General features: G+C 52.6%; 1 protein-coding gene across 1 annotated transcript in view; it reads right to left on the reverse strand.

The window, feature by feature from the left end:
• Positions 1-16,662, reverse strand: part of PKDCC (protein kinase domain containing, cytoplasmic) — a gene marked incomplete at its 3' end in the record, with an annotated part of 36,233 nt that extends 19,571 nt beyond the window's left edge. Inside the window, exons 1-2 of the mRNA XM_081997050.1 lie at positions 14,590-16,662; positions 808-930 (exon numbers count right to left, since the gene is read on the reverse strand). Coding sequence (XP_081853176.1) covers positions 808-930; positions 14,590-15,246 — 780 coding nt within the window. The 5' untranslated portion in view covers positions 15,247-16,662. The remainder of the gene's footprint in view (positions 1-807; positions 931-14,589) is intronic.
• Between the last annotated feature and the right edge of the window lie 1,265 nt (positions 16,663-17,927).

The following is a 17,927-nucleotide window of genomic DNA, read 5'->3' on the forward strand; positions in this document are numbered from 1 at the left end:
CCAAGGGGCTGTCTCCGACGGGCGTCCGGCATGCAGCCACCCGGCCTTCGGGGAGCACGGGAATTCACGGGTGCAGACGCGGGCTGCACCTCGCTGGTTCGTCTCCGAGATCAGTCAGGCCCATTTTTAGTTTTCTGGTACAGATGTAGCCACGCAACCCGAAGTGCTTTAGGTGAAGACTGCTGCTGCCTTGCAACGTCCTGGGGAGTTAACCTCCGCCAACGACACGTCCCAATATACACTGAGCGAGACAGCGCTGTCTTGATCAAAGCATTGCTGCAGTCTGACTTCATTTTGGACAAATTAAGTGTGACCTTCGTGCTCCTGGTGAATTGCCAACGTGGTGGACAAGCCGGGTTTGAGATTTGTGTACACTTATTTCACTCTTCCCCCACTAAAAGACGAACAGAGCAGGAAGCAGTAGAAAACAATTACAAAACCAACCTACGATAAGCATCAGGAGAGAAATGTAACATCCTCCTATTGTTTAAATCCCAGTTGCAGAGCACAATGCTCAATGCCAAAAATCCCGGGCCTCAAGCTTTAACAAGAAAGAAATGTTTGAAGATACCATGTAAAAAGCATATAACCAGCTACATTTAGATAACATCGACAGACAAAATAGCACAGTATCTTAAACACTGCAGGAAGGGAGTGCTAAATGTTGTTCCTAAACCAAGATGTAATCATATGCAAAGCAAACGTTTAACAAATGTGAATTGATAGCGCATAACCCCTGCTTCATGCCTGATGTTGTTTTGTATTCCTCGCTCTCTTAAAAGTCCTTTTACAACAGTTGTTACTCACTCGAAATCTGTCTTCCCAGGAAGTCTGTAAAAGCTGAATCATCTCTAAAGGCGAGCCCAGTTCAGTGATGGTCGTCAGTGTGTCTGGGATGTCATTGCTGTCTTGGTAGCAATAGCCATAGAGCTGAAAAAAAATCACAACCAGGCAATATCAGTGTAACGTATCTCAGCCTGCTTTTACGTTTCTCCGTAGATGAGGTGCAAGGTAAGCATTTCTTACAAGGCTCTGAGCCTTGTATTGCCTTGAAGTCACCTCCCAATACCTTCTGGGTCTTCTCATTTGAGGCACGCTCCCTTGAAACTCCCAAATTAGCTAGCAGAGTCTCTTGCGGGCATCATACAGCACCAGGTCAGTGAAGTGCCCCCTGCATACCCCTCTGTACAGGATCTTATCTCAATGAATGGTTAAGAAAAAAAAAAAAATTTCCATGAACGCACAAACAATTCTATCAGAGGAACATTAGTTTAGCCTATGCAATACCTGGCTAAATAAGACTGATTTTCTGCTTAAAAGACATCGCAAAATAGCTTTTAATGACATTTCCCATAGGACTACTGTTTGTGGGTTGAGTGGCAATGTGTATTTCAGTGACACAGTAGCTTGAAAAACAGTTGAAACCTCAAAACTTATCTTTTCCCAGCCAGAAATTGCCTTTCACTATACTTGATGGACTTCTGTGTGCAGTATCGTTACAGAAGGGCAAACACTCCAAAATACTGTCTGCCAGTGGCTTCTTCAATTTAAAAGCACTCAAATGGCAATTTCAGCTATGCTCCAGCTCCTTCTTGCATCTGTTTTCCAAAGACATTTGAATGATTCATTTTCACTTGCACAAATAATTGCACAAGAAGAATATTTAAAGACCGTGGAGAAGGGATGTCTTGCTTTATATGGAGTGGGACAATGCCTGACAGGGCTGGGGGACAGACTTTCACAAGCTCCCTGCCAAGCCCTGGCAGAGAGGCAGTTAAATGAGCCTGATAAGGCAACTTTCCAGCCAGAACAGCATGCACATGAAATAAAATTAAATGTAATCTCTGCCCCCAGTCAAATAAACCATACAGTAAAAAGGTCTGTGTGAAAACGCGGCATTAAAAAATGCCCTGCCGCTATTCCTCTACTGCCTTGTCTTGAGTAATTTGACTTTTCAGACCTCTTTTTTAGCTTTAAAAAGCTCAGGGAAGGGTGATGGGGGTCTCCTTTGAGCTGAGGGGACTCGGATACAGCCCTGCAGGAGAAGCCCGGCTGCCGCGGAGCAGGAGAGGGACCGGCCCTAACCCACCGGGGAAGCAGAGCGCCCGACCAGCGAGTGCCGTGGCTGGAGGGAGCGAGGTGACACCGAACGCAACCGCTGCGAGCAGATTCGAGTATCGATCACATTCTTATGGCTTGTGACCCTCCCAGACAGAAAAGCAAAGACCAGGTTAAAGCCAGCAAATACGGGATTTGTTATGAACCGTTCTCTGGCTGTAGCTGTCTACATTTAAAAGAAGAAAGGGTGCCAAAAAATGTAGAAGTAGTAAACAATTTTTCTTTTTGGTGTAAAAATGGAACTGTATTTCAAAACAGCTGCTTAAACATGGATATTAACCTAAACAACAACAACAACCACAACCTAGAAGATTTTATTTTAAAACATGACGAAAAGATTTTGGCATGGATGCACAACAGAGAATGTGTGACAGATGCCGATATGAACATTTGAAATAGGAAAAGGGACCTTTCTCTTTACTGTCACAAGCACGACAAAGACTGCAACCGCAACCGTTTCTTAACGTAGAGCCATTCCGGCCCAACCTGGGTTTGCTCCTTATCACCTGTGACACCTCATTGACAGGAGTGAAATCTTCATGTGCTGCACCCTATCTTAGAGGATCACACCAGCACAATTCTGTTTAAGCCTTCTGAACTAACAAAAAAAGTTGTTAAATGAAAAAAACATTTAACACAATATACATCTTTTCTCAGAGACAAGCTGGATTCTGCAGTTCTTATAGGCTTTTCACGTCTCCCTTGTGCGGGGGCAGATGAAGAAGATCGTCAGGTTTGAAAACCCTCGCTGCCGAGTGTCAAAATCTAACATCTGTTTCTGTATCATCTGCAGAGCTCAGCTCTTGCCTTTAGCGAAGTAATACTACCCACCGGGGGAAAAGCCATAAGGGAAATCAGCAAGCAATCCAGACTGGGAAACGGCAGCACCGCAGTAACATCGCAGTAACACCGAATGCAAAAAAGGTCTCGGTCTTCACTAGACATTCTCAACGTTTGTGAAAACTATTCCAGGAATAGAAATACGGATGACAAACAACAATTATACATTCGTTTGATTATAAAAATATAATACATACATACCTGTACACACAAAATACTGAGAAGTTAGTCCTGTTATCTGCTTATGTGCGTACGAACACCTAAGCAGAAATTAATGAGAGTATCTGTTTGTGTCTATTTTATCTCAATCCGCGAATGCCAATAGTAATAATGACGATTTAGATTTGTTCTCGGAGACCTGGAGCTTTGCTCCTGAGTAACTCTTCCATTTTAGTATCCAATTTGTACCTTGGCAAAAGTCTTCACTGCCCAAGTATCTGTATATTCGGTGTATATTTTACTGTATTAATACCCATTTAATCACTTCAGTCACTGTGGAAGCTTAAATGACCCAATCCGTTTTTAGTTTCGTGTTGAATTGCTCTTTATTCTGATGAGAAAATTTTCTTAAATGGGTACTGCTGAACTTAATCAATCTTACAACCCGAAAAACAGAGTACTGAGCAAGTTAGTGTAGGCCTAACTCAAAAAAAACATAATCTAAACTGAGCCCTTTATTGCTTTTACTTAAGTGAAACCTCTCCAGATGCAGTGTTATTACATAATTATAGAGAGTTATAAAAGCACAGAAGTCTGAGATATAAAGGATTTATTGGGCCGCATTTGTACTTTTCTAAACGAACTCCTGAAACTAAATGCAAAAATGCACATGTAATTATATGGCCATATTTGTATGTGCAATTACCATGATTACAAACCGGGCAAGTCCCAACAGCCAGTTAAGCATCTAAAATAGGTTACATTCATCCCCTCCTGATGAACCACCACCCATCATACAGATGTTAGAAAATACAGAATATATTTAGATGCAAAATATTCCAAGACAGTAATTCTTAGGCCTTTTGTTTAAGAAGCTGACTTATGAAGACACAGAAGCAAGCACAGAGGTACCACCCAAAATACTCCCCCCCCGCCTTTGTTTTTGCCCAATCCATTTTAAGGTCTGAAATGAGACAAAATGGTTTGTATTCCCAGACAGTGAAGTAAGGAACAGATAGTTGAATGGATACAATAAGAAAAAAAAACACACGGGAAAACTGAATATAGCTGGGAGCAAAAGATGAGCCAAAACGTCTCCTCTATCTGAAACCATTAGGTTGGACATCATCCTCAGTGTCGCAAAGCTACACTTCAGCTATATTCAGGAGTGATGGCTTTCATACGCCTTTTCAGCATGGTTCCAATTAAAGGAATGGAAAGAAATACAATCCCACATCTTTTTGCTATCTCGAGTCCCTGCATTTAAATGCCACCCCAATATATTTTTGTGTAGAATCTAATAACAGTCAGTCACAATACTGGCATGTTTTTCTGTCTGTTTAGAAAAACATATGCCAGATATGAAAGGTTGACCTGTTCTCCCAGTGTGCCATAATTCATTTCGAGTAGCCCTGTCTACTGAATCCTTCCCCCTCACTGTTCGCATTTTCTCAGTCATAAAGGCTCGGTCCTACCCTAGCCCTTATGCACCCAAAACTCACGCTGACTACAATAGTTTTTTAGGCACGCTGGGCACCCAGGGTCAGCCCCTGCAAAAGTTATATCGCATGGTAGGACCCCATGTCCCTACGGCCGGTCAGTTCACCTCCCTTCACAGCCCCCTTTTACTACAAATTATGAGGACAGAGGTGCCCCTTTCAGAGGGGCTGGGGCAGGGGGGGCGGGTGAAAGCAGAGGTCAGCCCCTCCACAAAAGCCGACAAGCTTACTGAATAAAAATGTGAAATAAAGGAGCTTATTAAGCTGTCATCAGCGGCGTGAGTCTGTGCAAACAACGAGCCCTCTTGCATTAGCACAGGCACCCCAGCTGGATTTTCAGAAAAATAAATGTCAAGCCAGAACCTCCGCCAATGTCTGACATTTCATTTACAGAGATGCTCAGGTGGGAGCGGTAGGACCGGCCGCCTTCCCCCCGCCGGGGCTCCGGCCGCCTTCCCCCCGCCGGGGCTCCGGCCGCCTTCCCCCCGCCGGGGCTCCGGCCGCCTTCCCCCCGCCGGGGCTCCGGCCGCCTTCCCCCCGCCGGGGCTCCGGCCGCCTTCCCCCCGCCGGGGCTCCGGCCGCCTTCCCCCCGCCGGGGCTCCGGCCGCCTTCCCCCCGCCGGGGCTCCGGCCGCCTTCCCCCCGCCGGGGCTCCGGCCGCCTTCCCCCCGCCGGGGCTCCGCCCCGCTGCCGGGCTGCGGCAGAATCTCTGCCCCGGCTGCTGGAGGGCAAAACTCCCCCGTTACGGATCGTAGGAGTTCCCCCAAAATTACAACACTGTGAATCTTTTTCTTTGCCTTACTAGTTTTTAAGCCCTTTAATGTTCACAATCTTTAGATTTTCTCTACAACCACCAAAGCTCGAGGTTTCCTCCTTCTTTCTTTAACGGACGTGAGATTTCCACGACTCGGGGAATGGGAACTTTGAGAACACTATTACCAGCTGTAATACAAGCAACAGCCTCAACTGCATCACACTAGAAGTAATTTCTAAAAACCTAATTCTCTTTTAATGTGGACTTGCCCAAACTTACTACCGTTAGGCCTAACGGCTGCGCACAATAGAAAAGCGCAATTAAAAAAAAACCATCCAAACAAAAAAAATCTCACTTTTATGAAGATCAACAGTAGCCAACACTTGCCACAGCCTTTTATTTCAAAAATACATGGACACGAGGCTGGGTATTGGCATGGACAATTAGGCATGGACACCTAATTGAAACCGGTTGTGTTGAGACTGGGTTTTGTAGTGGCTTGGTGCCCAGGGGAAACGAAAAACTCCCACTGACACTGGTCGCCGTTCGAGGAGCCATTTGTTCAAGCTGCTTCATGTCAAAACCAGAACAGCACATTCTAGAAGCTCTTGCTAAGTTTATCGCTATCAAAGTGAATGTAGTATTTTTTTTACGCAACCAATCCTTGGATTCACCTTTCATTGCTGGAGCACTGGGACGGTCCCTGCAAGAGCAGGAACGTACAGCACTGCCTGATACAGCTATGATTTACCAATACATGACTCGAGGCCTTTATGTCACTCTAAGATCTAGTCATCCCATGGGTTTTAAAGAGTTCCCTTCATTGCTGATGGTGTATAAATATATACACACATATACATACACATATATAAATATATACACACAAGCACATATACATGTATATATTTGTGTATATATGACATATATATGTATATGTGGGTTTTTTATATAATATATGCATAATATTTGTATCTATGTTTCAATGTTTTACATATATAAAAATATATATTAAGACATTTTGATATATTGCCAGCCCAAAAAGGATCTGCAAACTTGTAACACGCATCTCCCCGGAAAAAGAATGGGTTCCCCGAAAGGCCTAAACTGAATAAACGTTGATCCAATGTCAGCTTTCTCACCACAGGATAAATAGAGATGATGCATGAGAAGCGAGTTGATTTTCCCCATTGAAATCCAGCAGTCAAGCCCTGCCAAGTGCTGAGCATCACTGGAAAAAGGCTTTCACACAGGGCGTCCCCAGCACCACGCGGAACCTCTCGAGCAAGACCAAAACTGCGTGCTGGAAGCTGTAAGGCAGGATTTCCTCTGCTGCTGGATACTGGGACCAACAGCAGGCAGTGGGTAATTCAAACATCGAGCTCTAAATTCACAGCTCTGCCTAGGCTTTTATTTATAAATGCATTATTATGATTAGCACTAAACTCCAGAAGAGCTAGAAGGTACAACAATCTCATACTTGGTACTGTTACTAAACATGGAAGTTCAATTAATAGAAAAATTGGAATGTATTATTTAGAAACACACGCGTACGTATATTTAACCATGTCTGTCGGTATACCTGCAGAGGTCCACAGGTATCACCATATATTTTATATGTGTGTGTATACATATCCATGTATACCCGCTGTTCTGACACGTATTATGTCGGCTATATTCTTACGGTTTACTAACGTTATCTCCCTTGTACTCTCCCTGCTTTCCTTATACTCTGAAGTGGAAAATTCTTCTCCTAAAAACATTTTCAGCACTGTGAATTTGCATTGCACTGCACAAGCTCAAGGCCCACCCCTGCAAATATTGAGTGACACAAGTAGCCTACTCTTGTAAAGCCTTCCAGCAAAGACAAATAGATCACTCATACAACCATGATTTCAATGGAAATGGGCTGATATCAATGGAGGCGCAGTTCATTATCTTGTAAATAGCCAGACCAGAAGGTCCCCTGACCTCCATCCACAGGACTGCATTCAGTTCCACTGCACCACCAGATTAACCCTTCGTTATGATGTGATTTTGCACTACAAAACTATCAAATAACCTCAGTGCATTGCATGTTCGGAAAAACTTGACTTGGATTCATTAGGCCTATCTGTGTGATTCTTCTTTCTTGGGTATCTGAGCCATATCACTGTGCACTTTTATCATGGCGAGTTTTAAAATAAGCCTGGAGTCTATCCGCAGCTACACAGTCCAAGACAAAAGCAACTCTTTCCAAACTATGTTGTTCCAAATTTGGCCTAAAACAATATAAAACCTTCATGTTTGGTGTCTACTACCTAAACTGAGTGGCTCAGCTCAGGGTGACAAAAAATAACAACTGCTTTAGAGTCAATATTAGTACTAGCATAGTGCCTGTGAGAACTAGTTCTTGTCAAGTTTTTCATGGCCATCACAGAAATGAAAAATTGCAGTGGGAGTCAGATGCCACAAGGCACTGATCTGAACCGTCAGAAGACTGTGCTTACACAAAAATCCATGAAAAAAAGGCCTTTAAAAACCCCAGCTTGTGTATAGGACATAGTCACTTCATAAACCAGGGCTGCAACACTTCTAAGCGTGGGCCAGCTCACGCCCGAGTCCACCCACGCTGTGCCTGCGCGGCAAGCAGAGCGCCGGCGAGCAGAGCTCTGCCAGCCCTGGCGTGCCCTTCCAGGGGTCATCTCCTGCCTCCTTGGCTACCACCACAGCCCTACCAGCCCTTCCCAAAATATGGCTGCCACGAGAAGACAGCGCATGTTAAGAAAGAGACGCAACAATCCATTGCAAGGATAGGACAGTTTCAGTCGACGGGACCTACAACGATCACCTAGTCCAGCTGCCTGACCACTTCAGGGCTGCTCAAAAGTTGCAGCATGTTATTAAGCGCATTGTCCAAATGCCTCTTAAACACTGACAGGCTTGGGGCATCGACCACCTCCCCAGGAAGCCTGTTCCAGTGTTTGACCACCCTCTCGGTAAAGAAACGCTTCCTCATGTCCAGCCTAAGCCTCCCCTGGCGCAGCTTTGAGCCGTTCCCACGCGTCCTATCACTGCATACCAGGGAGAAGGGGTTTACCCAGCTACCCCACACTTGGTGGGGGTGGAGAGTGAAAAGAGCAGCTCTAAAACCTATGTGCTTTCTCTTGCAGTCCTGCCCTGGTCATAACTAATTTCCAGGCCAGGATATCACGGGGTGGAGTGGTCTTGTTCGCTCATCGTCGCTCCTATGAAAAAAGGGCAAGCAGCAAGGGAGAACTTGATCATACCCACAGCATCTCGTGGTGACCGCTGATCTCCCCAAGCCGCCGCGCAGAAGGAGCAGTGCTGGGCCCCCCTGAAGGAAACTGGATGAGGTTGCAAGTCATCAGCTCCCATAAAGGAGGCAGAAATTCAAACCAGAGTCTTCTGGAATGATTTACATGGCACATAAAACTGAGAAGCAATCATAGAAATCATTCAACAAATTATTGGGATTAGTTTTATGAATGCTGCTTTCAAAAGGATGGACGATGTGGCCCTTTTAACTTATGTGATGGCACGTGCCTTATGGAAAGCTGTTCCTGCCAACAGCTTTGCAAGTTTAACACCCTCTCCCATCCCATGCAATTCAATGGGAAAAAAAAGTTTTTTGGCAACTTCAGCATCAAGACGTACCGCTTGCCTTCCAGTGACACGAACGGTTAGAGTTGGTTTGCAATTGTATCAGCTCTGCGCTTCCAGCAGCTCTGGAGTTCTTGTTAACAGATCCTTTCTTCACTCTTAAAAGTGCAGGATAACATCTGGGCCTTTTGGGAAGCAGGCTCGCAATAAAGAAGCACTTTGTGTAATTCTTCTTTCCTCGCCAAACCGCATCTGTCTGCTCTCTCTGCCCTTCTCCACTCCACCCCGAGCTCCTTGGGGCTGTGGGGACATCTGTTAGCAGCAGCGAGCTGTCTCCACCGAGCCATCAGTAGGTGGCACTGCCTGCTTTTTTCTCTCCACCCACATGAATGTCTAGAGCGGACGCCCTGTATCGACCACCACCACCAATTGCGAAGGATGCCCAAAGTGACTTAGACTCCTCACCTCCTGGAAGGTGCGTCTACAGGAACGTCAAGCAGTGAAGTGGCGTGACTGGGACAAGGACGCAGCTCCATCCCTGCTCCCGGGGCAGGGGCGGTGGCAGCTTTGCCAGAGGAACGAGGTCGTAAGCGAGCAGTGCAAACCTCTCCTGCCGCCTCACCAGCATTTGGCAGGCTCACCTGGCCAGGACCTGAAGTTCCTCTGATCCTTACGCCACTTAAAAAGATGGTGTCAGCCTGGTCTTGCACAGTCTGTGGTGGCCTCATTGACCTTTAGCCAACCTGTCCCAAGAGCACCTCAACTGAGTCACTTTAGAAAAGCACTAGAAAAAATTCCCAGTCTGTGAAAGGACCCTCCTACTTGCAGCAACCCCCTACTTGCAGCAACCCCCTGTGGATGACTGCATTGTGGAACGCATGGTCAGAACGCAGCCAGCCCCAGCCTAGAAGATTAATTCTCAGTAGGTGCTTGGTTTTGAAAGGTTTGCTCCCAAGAGCTAAGAACCTCTGCTAAGTACCCTTCTATGTAGTCACCCACCAGCTGGTATCAGCAATCGCAGCACTCTTCTCAGGCCAGCAGTTCCCGGAGCTGTCACAGTCAAACTCCAGCCAACTGCAGATGAAGGCTTGCTGCTGGGAACCCTGCACCATTCCCACCACAAAAGGGGATTCAATGCCCACCCGTTGGCAGCAGTAAAGAGGTCCCTGAGTAGCTCCTTCCACCATGGCTTGATCTCCCCTTCCCCCTTCCTTTCTGTGAAAACAGTGGATTCATGCAAGAAGGATGGGGGAAGGACCAGACCTTCAGGAGTCCCTATGCTCCCTATGCAAATGTTTTTGCCCTGGAAATTAGTTGTGCATTGACTTTCTTCAGACTTGGAAAGACTGTCTACTTCCACTTGGAATAAACAAACTGTACACAAGACTTTACTATTTCAATTCTCACCTTAAAATTAAAACTGCCCTACCCTGCTGGCTATGCATATGTATAGGGAAGCAATCAGGGTAAAATGTCTGTTCATTATCACATGAAAAGAAAAGAAAATCTTATTTAAAAATAGGCATTTAAAAACATAATGACCGGCTAGCACATCTTAAGTCTACTGAACTTGTCAACAGCAAGTGATGTACTATTTTCAGTACTATTTTATTCAACGAATTTTCTAAGTGATAAATATTCTCATTGTAAGCATGACCATTTAAAACAAAACAGTAATAAAAAAAAAATACTACCAGTGCTAACTGAACCAACTCTTACAGAAACCTCAACTTGGATAGTGACTTTTTTAGTGTTGATGCCATCCCCGTATTTCATCTGTGCGTTTTAACTTTAAAGCTAAAAGAGCCAAATGAAATGGCCTTGCCTGGGCAGACAGCAAACCACTGCTTGTGTTAGCAGCTGGTGTCTTCCCTTGGCTTCAGACAAAGCCAACCCTTTTCCTTCAGCTTTTGTGTTTGTTTTTAAGAAAGCGGTAGCTCCTTCTTAAATGAATCGTTGTGAACTCAGGCTAGAAGTGCTGATAAACAGCTGTCACAGAAATGAGCTTGCACTTTTCCAAACGCCTGCAGTTTCAAACCTTCCCTCCCTTCTCTTCAGCAACGCAAAGGAAGAAAGAAAGAATTCCTCCAAAGAACCGCTTATGCCCATGAATGGCAACACCCTTAATTCTGATACTCCAGGGCTATAATTACGTTATTACAGTAAATCAAACATTGCCTTTGTGTCTTTACAATCGTGCTCATTGTTTGAAATTAACTGCAAATGGTTTCATTTTCTTTTCTTCCTCAAATACGGGCAGGGAGGAATTAAAGCACACTAAATCATCTTCCCCGCTGAAATGCACGGAAAGCCAGGATTCAGACAGCAGCAGCATTTGAACTTTGCAAGAAAAAGAAACCGCAGCGCGGAGGGAAAGGAAGAGCTCGGGCACCGCTTCGCACACAGAGCGGCTGCAAAGCAATTAGCGGGCCGCGAAACCCGCCCTTCCAACAGACCCCCGACCCAGTTCCCCCTCGTCCCCAGTGCCCTCCATGATTAAAAAAAAAAAAAAAAAACAACACATCAGCTTTAATGAACCACCCTTCTCCCCGCTCCAAAGCGAAGGCCACTCCCACCGCAGCCGGCACCTGCCCCGGACAGCCGCAGCGGGCCGGGGGCTGCCCGGCCCGGGGGAAGCAGGGGGCCATAGCATACGGGCAGAGCGTGTAGAGACCTTGGATAATGGGAGAACACTCTCCCCTCCTGCCGGTTTTCCACGTTTCTTTGGGTAGGACTTTGACTCGCTGCATCTGCCGGAGCTGACACATCTGGCTCCTTCCCCAAGGCGGAGGGCACGGTGGATATGTCAACATGTTGTCTGAAGGCAGTGGTACCTTCTGGAAAGAGCTCTTCCCCCCCCCACATCATATATTGTACAATAATCAAGTCTTTTAAAAGGATGGCTTAAACACACACCAAAAAAAAAAAAAAAAAAAAAAGGAAAAAGCTGATTTTGACAAGAGACAGGCCAGAATGGGAACTGCTGAGACAGTAAAGAACAAGCCTGTTATCTTACAAACTACACTTCAGGCTGTCAACTGCCAGAGATTTACAGGAAAACCCCCTTTCCTAGGACTGAACCTACACGGAACTGTATTTCCAGCAGAAGAAACGCAGGAAGGAACGCGTTCACCCCGCGCAGCCCGGGGATGCTCCGCGGCGGGAGAAGGCAACCCGGGGCAGGGCGGCTGCCCCTCCCCTGCCCACGGCGGCCCCGCGTGGGTGTCTCGCCGGAGGCCCAAAACCCTGCCGGCCCCCAGCCGGGGCTGCCCGCCAGCCCTGCCCTGCCCTCCCGCAGCACGGCAGGAGGGTGGCATGTCCTCCGGGCTGTTTATAGCAGCCGGCTCGTATTTGGGCATGCCGGCAGCCGCCCGGGGGGAAAGGAGCGGAGGCGGGGACGGTAAGTTGGAAAGTCAGAAAAGCTCCGGCCTTGGCTGGCCCGGCAGACGCCGTGTGGTGCCCGCGGCATCCCTGGGCAGTACGAGTGCTACTGCTCCAGTGGAGGCTGGAGCGTCTGCCAGGAGCCCCAAGAGAGGGGAGGAGACGTTGGCTTTTGAACCGGTTTCCTCTCCCTCGGCCGCCAGCCCTGGACAGTGATTTCTAAGCCCTGGGCCGGCTTCCACTTGAAAACAAGCTAAAAAAAAAAAAAAAAAATCAGTCTTGGGGACGGTAGATCCTGTCCCCTTTTGAGATTTCAACAGCGACACGATCAATAAACTTCATGTTGCTCTCTGGTGCCCATGTCCTGCACCCGGTTTTACGACTCCAGCGACCTCCTGCTGGCCCGCACGGCTGCCCCGACGGCGCCCAGATAAAGCCCGTCAGGTCGATTTTCCCGGTCTCCTTTCAAGGTAACGCCTTACCAAACGCTCAGTCCCCACTCACGCCGCAGGCACCTCGCCCCACGCGTCTCGAAGGTATGTTAAACAAAAAGGTGACCCCCACAGCTCGCCCTGGCTCTCTCCCCTCGACACGACGAAAAGGGGGGACCGAGGAGGGAGCGGCGCTGCCGGCGGCTCCGACTGCCCAGCCCGCACCCGCGGAAACACCGCGGCTGCTGCGCGACACCCTCCACAGACAATGCAGCCCCTTTCCATTCTGTGAGGACGATTAATCCAAATTAATCTTTCCAGAGCACAAAACGACACACGAGTAACACGGGGAAGAAACACTACCACCTATCAAAATGACCCACCGCTTAAAAAAAACACACGCTTCAAGTTCGACCTGGCCGGCTCGCTGCCACGGAGCGAGAAAAACAATCTTGGGGGGGAGGAAGTCTCCTCCTCGTTTACAACTGTAGGGTGTATTTCCTCCTGTCAACTCCATCAGTAGCGATGGCTGCGCCCAAGCACGCGTTTCCCAACAGGAATGCATCACGGCGACAGAGGAGTAACTCCAGCCTTACCAGGAGCACGGCTTTCCGTGCCTGCTAGACGTTGTTCTCCTTAGGTGTTACAGCCAGACGGGGCATCACGGAGGAAAGAACGTGGGAATAGAAAGGAAGCAAGGAAGGAAAGAAGGAAGGATGGAAGGTTCATATCTATTTTCTTGTCGTGGATAAATCACGACTACCCCTTCTTTGAACAGTATATGAAACTCGAGAGCTTTGATCGTTGGGATCTGAAGTTCTCGTGGGGGAGCTGGTACTCCTGCTGCTGCTGCTTGAAGAAACACAAAACTCCTTTGCTCGACTCAGTTCAAAAAGCACCTACTGTGAGACCGTCTGGTCTAACGTTCATTTTTTATTCTAGTGCAACGCTCAGGCTATGCGAAATGCAACAGGAATTTCCATACCAGCATTTACATCCAAACGGACCCGTTGGGGTTCAGGCTGATGCGCGGCAGCCCTACCATGCGGCCCTCGCACGGCTCATCGCCCGGCCCGGCTCCGGCTCCGCGGGCTGAGCCCTGCGCCAGGGCTGCTGTCCCCGGAGCCGCCGCAGGCGCTGCCAGGGGTGCCCCCGCTGCCCCCGGCCCTCCAGGGTGCCGGGAGCAAGCGGCGCTTGCATTCGAGACGGCTATTAGCTCCCACATTCGGGGAGCGCTTTTGAATCTTAGGCTCCCTCCTCGGCCCTCTCCCTCGCCCCCTTCCTCACCCCACCACCGATTCGGGGAACGCACGCCGCCGGCGGCGGGCGAAGGCCGGGGAGGCTCGCCCCGCGCCCAGCGGGAGGGGGAACGGGCCGCACCCCGCGCCTCTTCCTCGCCTCGCCCCCGGCGCTCCCAGCCGGGGCGAATCGGTTCCCGGCGGGGAGGCGAGCACGGCCGATGCCGCGCGGCTGCCGGCGGAAAGCGCCCATCGCCGCGCCTCCTGCCTTCCCCACCGACCCGCGACGGGGAGGGGAAGGTGAGAAGCCGCCGTGCCCGCAGGGACCTCCGTGTCAGCGCCGCCGCCCCCCACCGCGGTTCTCGACGGGGCTGCGGCTCCCCACGGCTGGGAGGGGCGGGAGGGGGGGAAAACTCCCGGGGGTTCTGCGGCGCGGCCCCGGCTCGTCCCCCCCCCCCCCGCTCACGCCCGACAGGTTGCCCGCGGCGAGGCCAAGAAAGCGGCGGAAAACCTGCGCAAGCCACCCGCCCCGGCGCGGCCCCGCGGCCGCCCGCGCAGGGAGCCGCGTACCTGCAGGACGTTGGCGTGTCGCAGCCGCTGCAGCAGGATCATCTCCTTGACGATCTTGTAGGCGGCCAGGCGGTAGCAGTCCCCCAGGGCGGAGAACTGCCGCAGGCAGTGGGCGATGTCGTGCCCGCCGAAATCCACCGCCTTCAGCGCCACGGCCAGCGTGCGGTTGAGGACCGCCTTGTAGACCGCCTTGGTGTACCCCGAGCCCAAGTACTGCACGCCGCTGACGTCGCGGATGTCGCGGCAGCCCAGCAGCGGCGGCTCCAGCGAGAGCTCGGCCGAGGCGCCGGCCCGCGGCCCCGCCGTCGCTCGGCCCCGCGGCCCCGGCTGCTCCGCCGAGGTGCGCGGCGGCGCCAGGTCCATCAGGCGCCGCTCCCGCGGCCGCAGCGCCCGCCGCCCCGCCGCCGCCGCCGCCCGGTGCTGCCGGTAGCGCAGCACCTCCTCATAGCGCTCGCGGATCTGCCGCGCCAGGGCGGCCCGGCCGCCGCCGCCGCCCTCCTCCTCCGGCGGGTAGAGGGGGGCGCCGGGCGGGGAGGGGGGCGTCCCGTCGCGGGGCGGCGGGTGCTCGGAGCCGGGGACGAAGAGCACGTTGAGCAGGGTGCCCAGGAGGAAGGCGAGGCAGCAGCCGGCCGCCACCGCCGTCTTCCTGCGCCTCATCGCCACTTCGCTGCCGGCTTGTCCAGCCTTTCGGGCTTCTCTCCTCTCGCCCCTTCCCCGGGAACCGGCTCCGGGGCTTGCTGGTTTTTCTTTTTTTTTTCTTTTCTTTTTTTTTTTTTTTTTTTTGGCCCCCCCCCTCTCCGGGCTGTGTGCCGGCGGCAGAGCGGACCCAGGCGCTCAGCCAGAGCGCAGCCCCTTTAGCCGCGCCGGCATGACACTTGCCTCCCTGCTTTCCAGCCGCTGAAGCACTTATTATTAGCGGGCCGCAGGGGCGGGCGGGCGGGGGGGGGAGATCCCCGGCTCGCTGCCCCCGCCGACGCGCACTGATTGACAGCCCGGCCCTTCCCGCGGCCCGGCCGAGCAGCAGGGGGGCCTGGGAAACGTAGTCCCCTGCGGAAGCCCCGCCGGCCGCCGGCGAGCCCGGGAGCCGGGACTACATCTCCCAGCCTCGGCCGAGCCCCCCGGCGGGGAAGGCGCGGGGCGGGGAAGGCGCGGGGCGGGGCGGACGGGCGGACCGACACCTCCACCCCACCCCCCCGACGGGCGCGGCGGCCCCGGGCTGGGCGAGGCGGGAGCTGCGGGACTGTAGTCCTTCCCACGCGTGTCCGCGCGGCGCGGTGAAAATCGCGCCGGCAGCGGCTTGCACGGAATGGCCTGTCCCCGGCACCCACGTACCCACAGAAAGGAGGGGGGTTCCGCTGCCTTTTTCCGGCACGAGGCGGGCGCGGAGGGGCGTGGGCGGGGGAGCGGGGAGGTGGACTCGGGGTGCGTGTCCCGCACACGAGACTGGAGCCACAAATCACGGTCTCAGCAGGGGGTAGCCACGGCCCTGTTGGAAATGGGAATTGCCGGGGTGAGTGCTAATGACATGGTTATCCATCAAGCCCGCAATACGACGCTGTTAGCAACTAATTAACGAACACAATCGGCCCGCGAAACTTCCACAAAGGAAAGCCCATCAGCGAGGGAGAAGCCGTGAAGAGTCAGGCGAGACAAAGTTCACCGCGGTGGAAGCGGGAAATCAGTTCCAAGGAGGGAAAGGGACGAGCCGCTTAGATAATACACATCGGGCACACCAAAAAAAAAAAAAAAAAAAAAAAGGAAAAAAAAAAGGGAAAAAGAAGCCGCCGGCGGCTCGCGGGAGCCAGAGCGCGGAGCTGCGGGAAGTTCAACTGTGGGGACGCGCGGGGGGCCAGCGGGCTGCGCAGGGGCGTGGGGCACCCACCGCCTCTCCCAGCAGCCTCGCCTTTCTGTCGCTGCCTCCCCAGAGCCTTCCGCGATCACGGGTGCCACGGCCCACCCGCGACCCCGCACGCGGGGCGGGCAGAAGCGCAGGCAGCTGCCCGGCACCCCGGACCGAGTGAGGGCATCTCGCTGAGCACCACATCGAAATAACGGGGGGAGAGGAGGGCGCGTAATCACCAATTAAAATAAAAATAACACCGGGGGGGCGTGGGCTGTGCCCGACGTGGCAGCAGGCTCCTGCGCGCGGCGCGGCGCTCAGCCCGCGGGCCCGCAGCCCCGCTCCGCGCCGGTACGCGGTACGCGCCCCCCCACCCCCGCGGCTGCGGGTCCCGGCGGGCGGGCGGGGGATCTCTGCGGGTATTGAAGGCTTTTGTGCTTGCCATATCCCTGGGGGGGTTTCTTGGCGGGGGGGGACGTTTGCGTTTTGGAGGGGTGCTTTGGGGGTGTTTTGTTGTTTTTTTGTTTCCCCTACTCGTTTGTTGTTAGCCAGCGGGAGCAGCGCTCCACCTCCCAGCCATGCCAGGGCAGCCTCGCTGCAGCCTTCCCGCGGCAGCCCCCGTCCCCCCGCGGCCCGTGGGATTTCACGGGTGTAGAGGAGGACGGGTTGCAGGCCGGAATAATTTTTTGCAAAGTTAAGCGGGTCCATAAGGAGATGAAAAGCGTTTCCAAAGCTGCTGGGACACCTGCAGCCCCTCCCTGTTTTGAGTGGGACCCCCCACCCCCGCAGGCAGCGGGGCGGGGGGGGGGGGCTGGGGTTGCCTTCCCGCGGTAGGTTTGGGCGATCTGAAGGTACCGGACCTCCCCCGGTGCGGAGCCCCTCTCCCCGCCCCCCTAGCAGGGCAGAGGTCCTCCCGAGATGGCACCGCGCAGTATCATCCAGCCCATCATCTTACATCGCGCACTGCAAGTCAAGTCACCGCGGAGAGCTTTTCCGGTGCGCGCGCGTTTCGAGCCAAGTGCAGCCGCCGCGCAGCAGGCGCGCAGCAGGCGCGCAGCCCGCCGCGTCCTGCGCCTCCTCCGGGGAAATCGCGGCGATTTGCCCGTGAGCAGTTGGAAACGTGCTGGATTTACGGCTCGGCTGATGCGAGCCAGCACTTTCTATTGCTGCAGGGATGGAGCCCGAGTACAGCCGGGGCGGCTGTGCAGGCCGGGAACGGAGGCGGCGTTGGAAACGTGACCGGCCGGCGCTCTGGTCGCAGCGGAGTATTTCCTACGGGCCAAACCGGGGGCGGGCGGGGGCCAGCGGCCTCTGGGAGCGGGGAGCCTGCTCCTCTGAGGGACCGTGCCCGCCACGACAGCGGGTGGTGCCGGGGGGTGGCTCGGGCAGCCCCGGGGAGAGCGGCTGAGGCAGCCCAGGGGGCCAGCGCGGAGAGAGGGGGAAGCTTGCTTTGCCAGGTACCTCGCATGGCACCTGTATCCCTGGATGTTTTGGGGGA

Source organism: Phaethon aethereus (assembly GCF_964289735.1).
Source record: "Phaethon aethereus genome assembly, chromosome: 3".
Taxonomy (NCBI): domain Eukaryota; kingdom Metazoa; phylum Chordata; class Aves; order Phaethontiformes; family Phaethontidae; genus Phaethon; species Phaethon aethereus.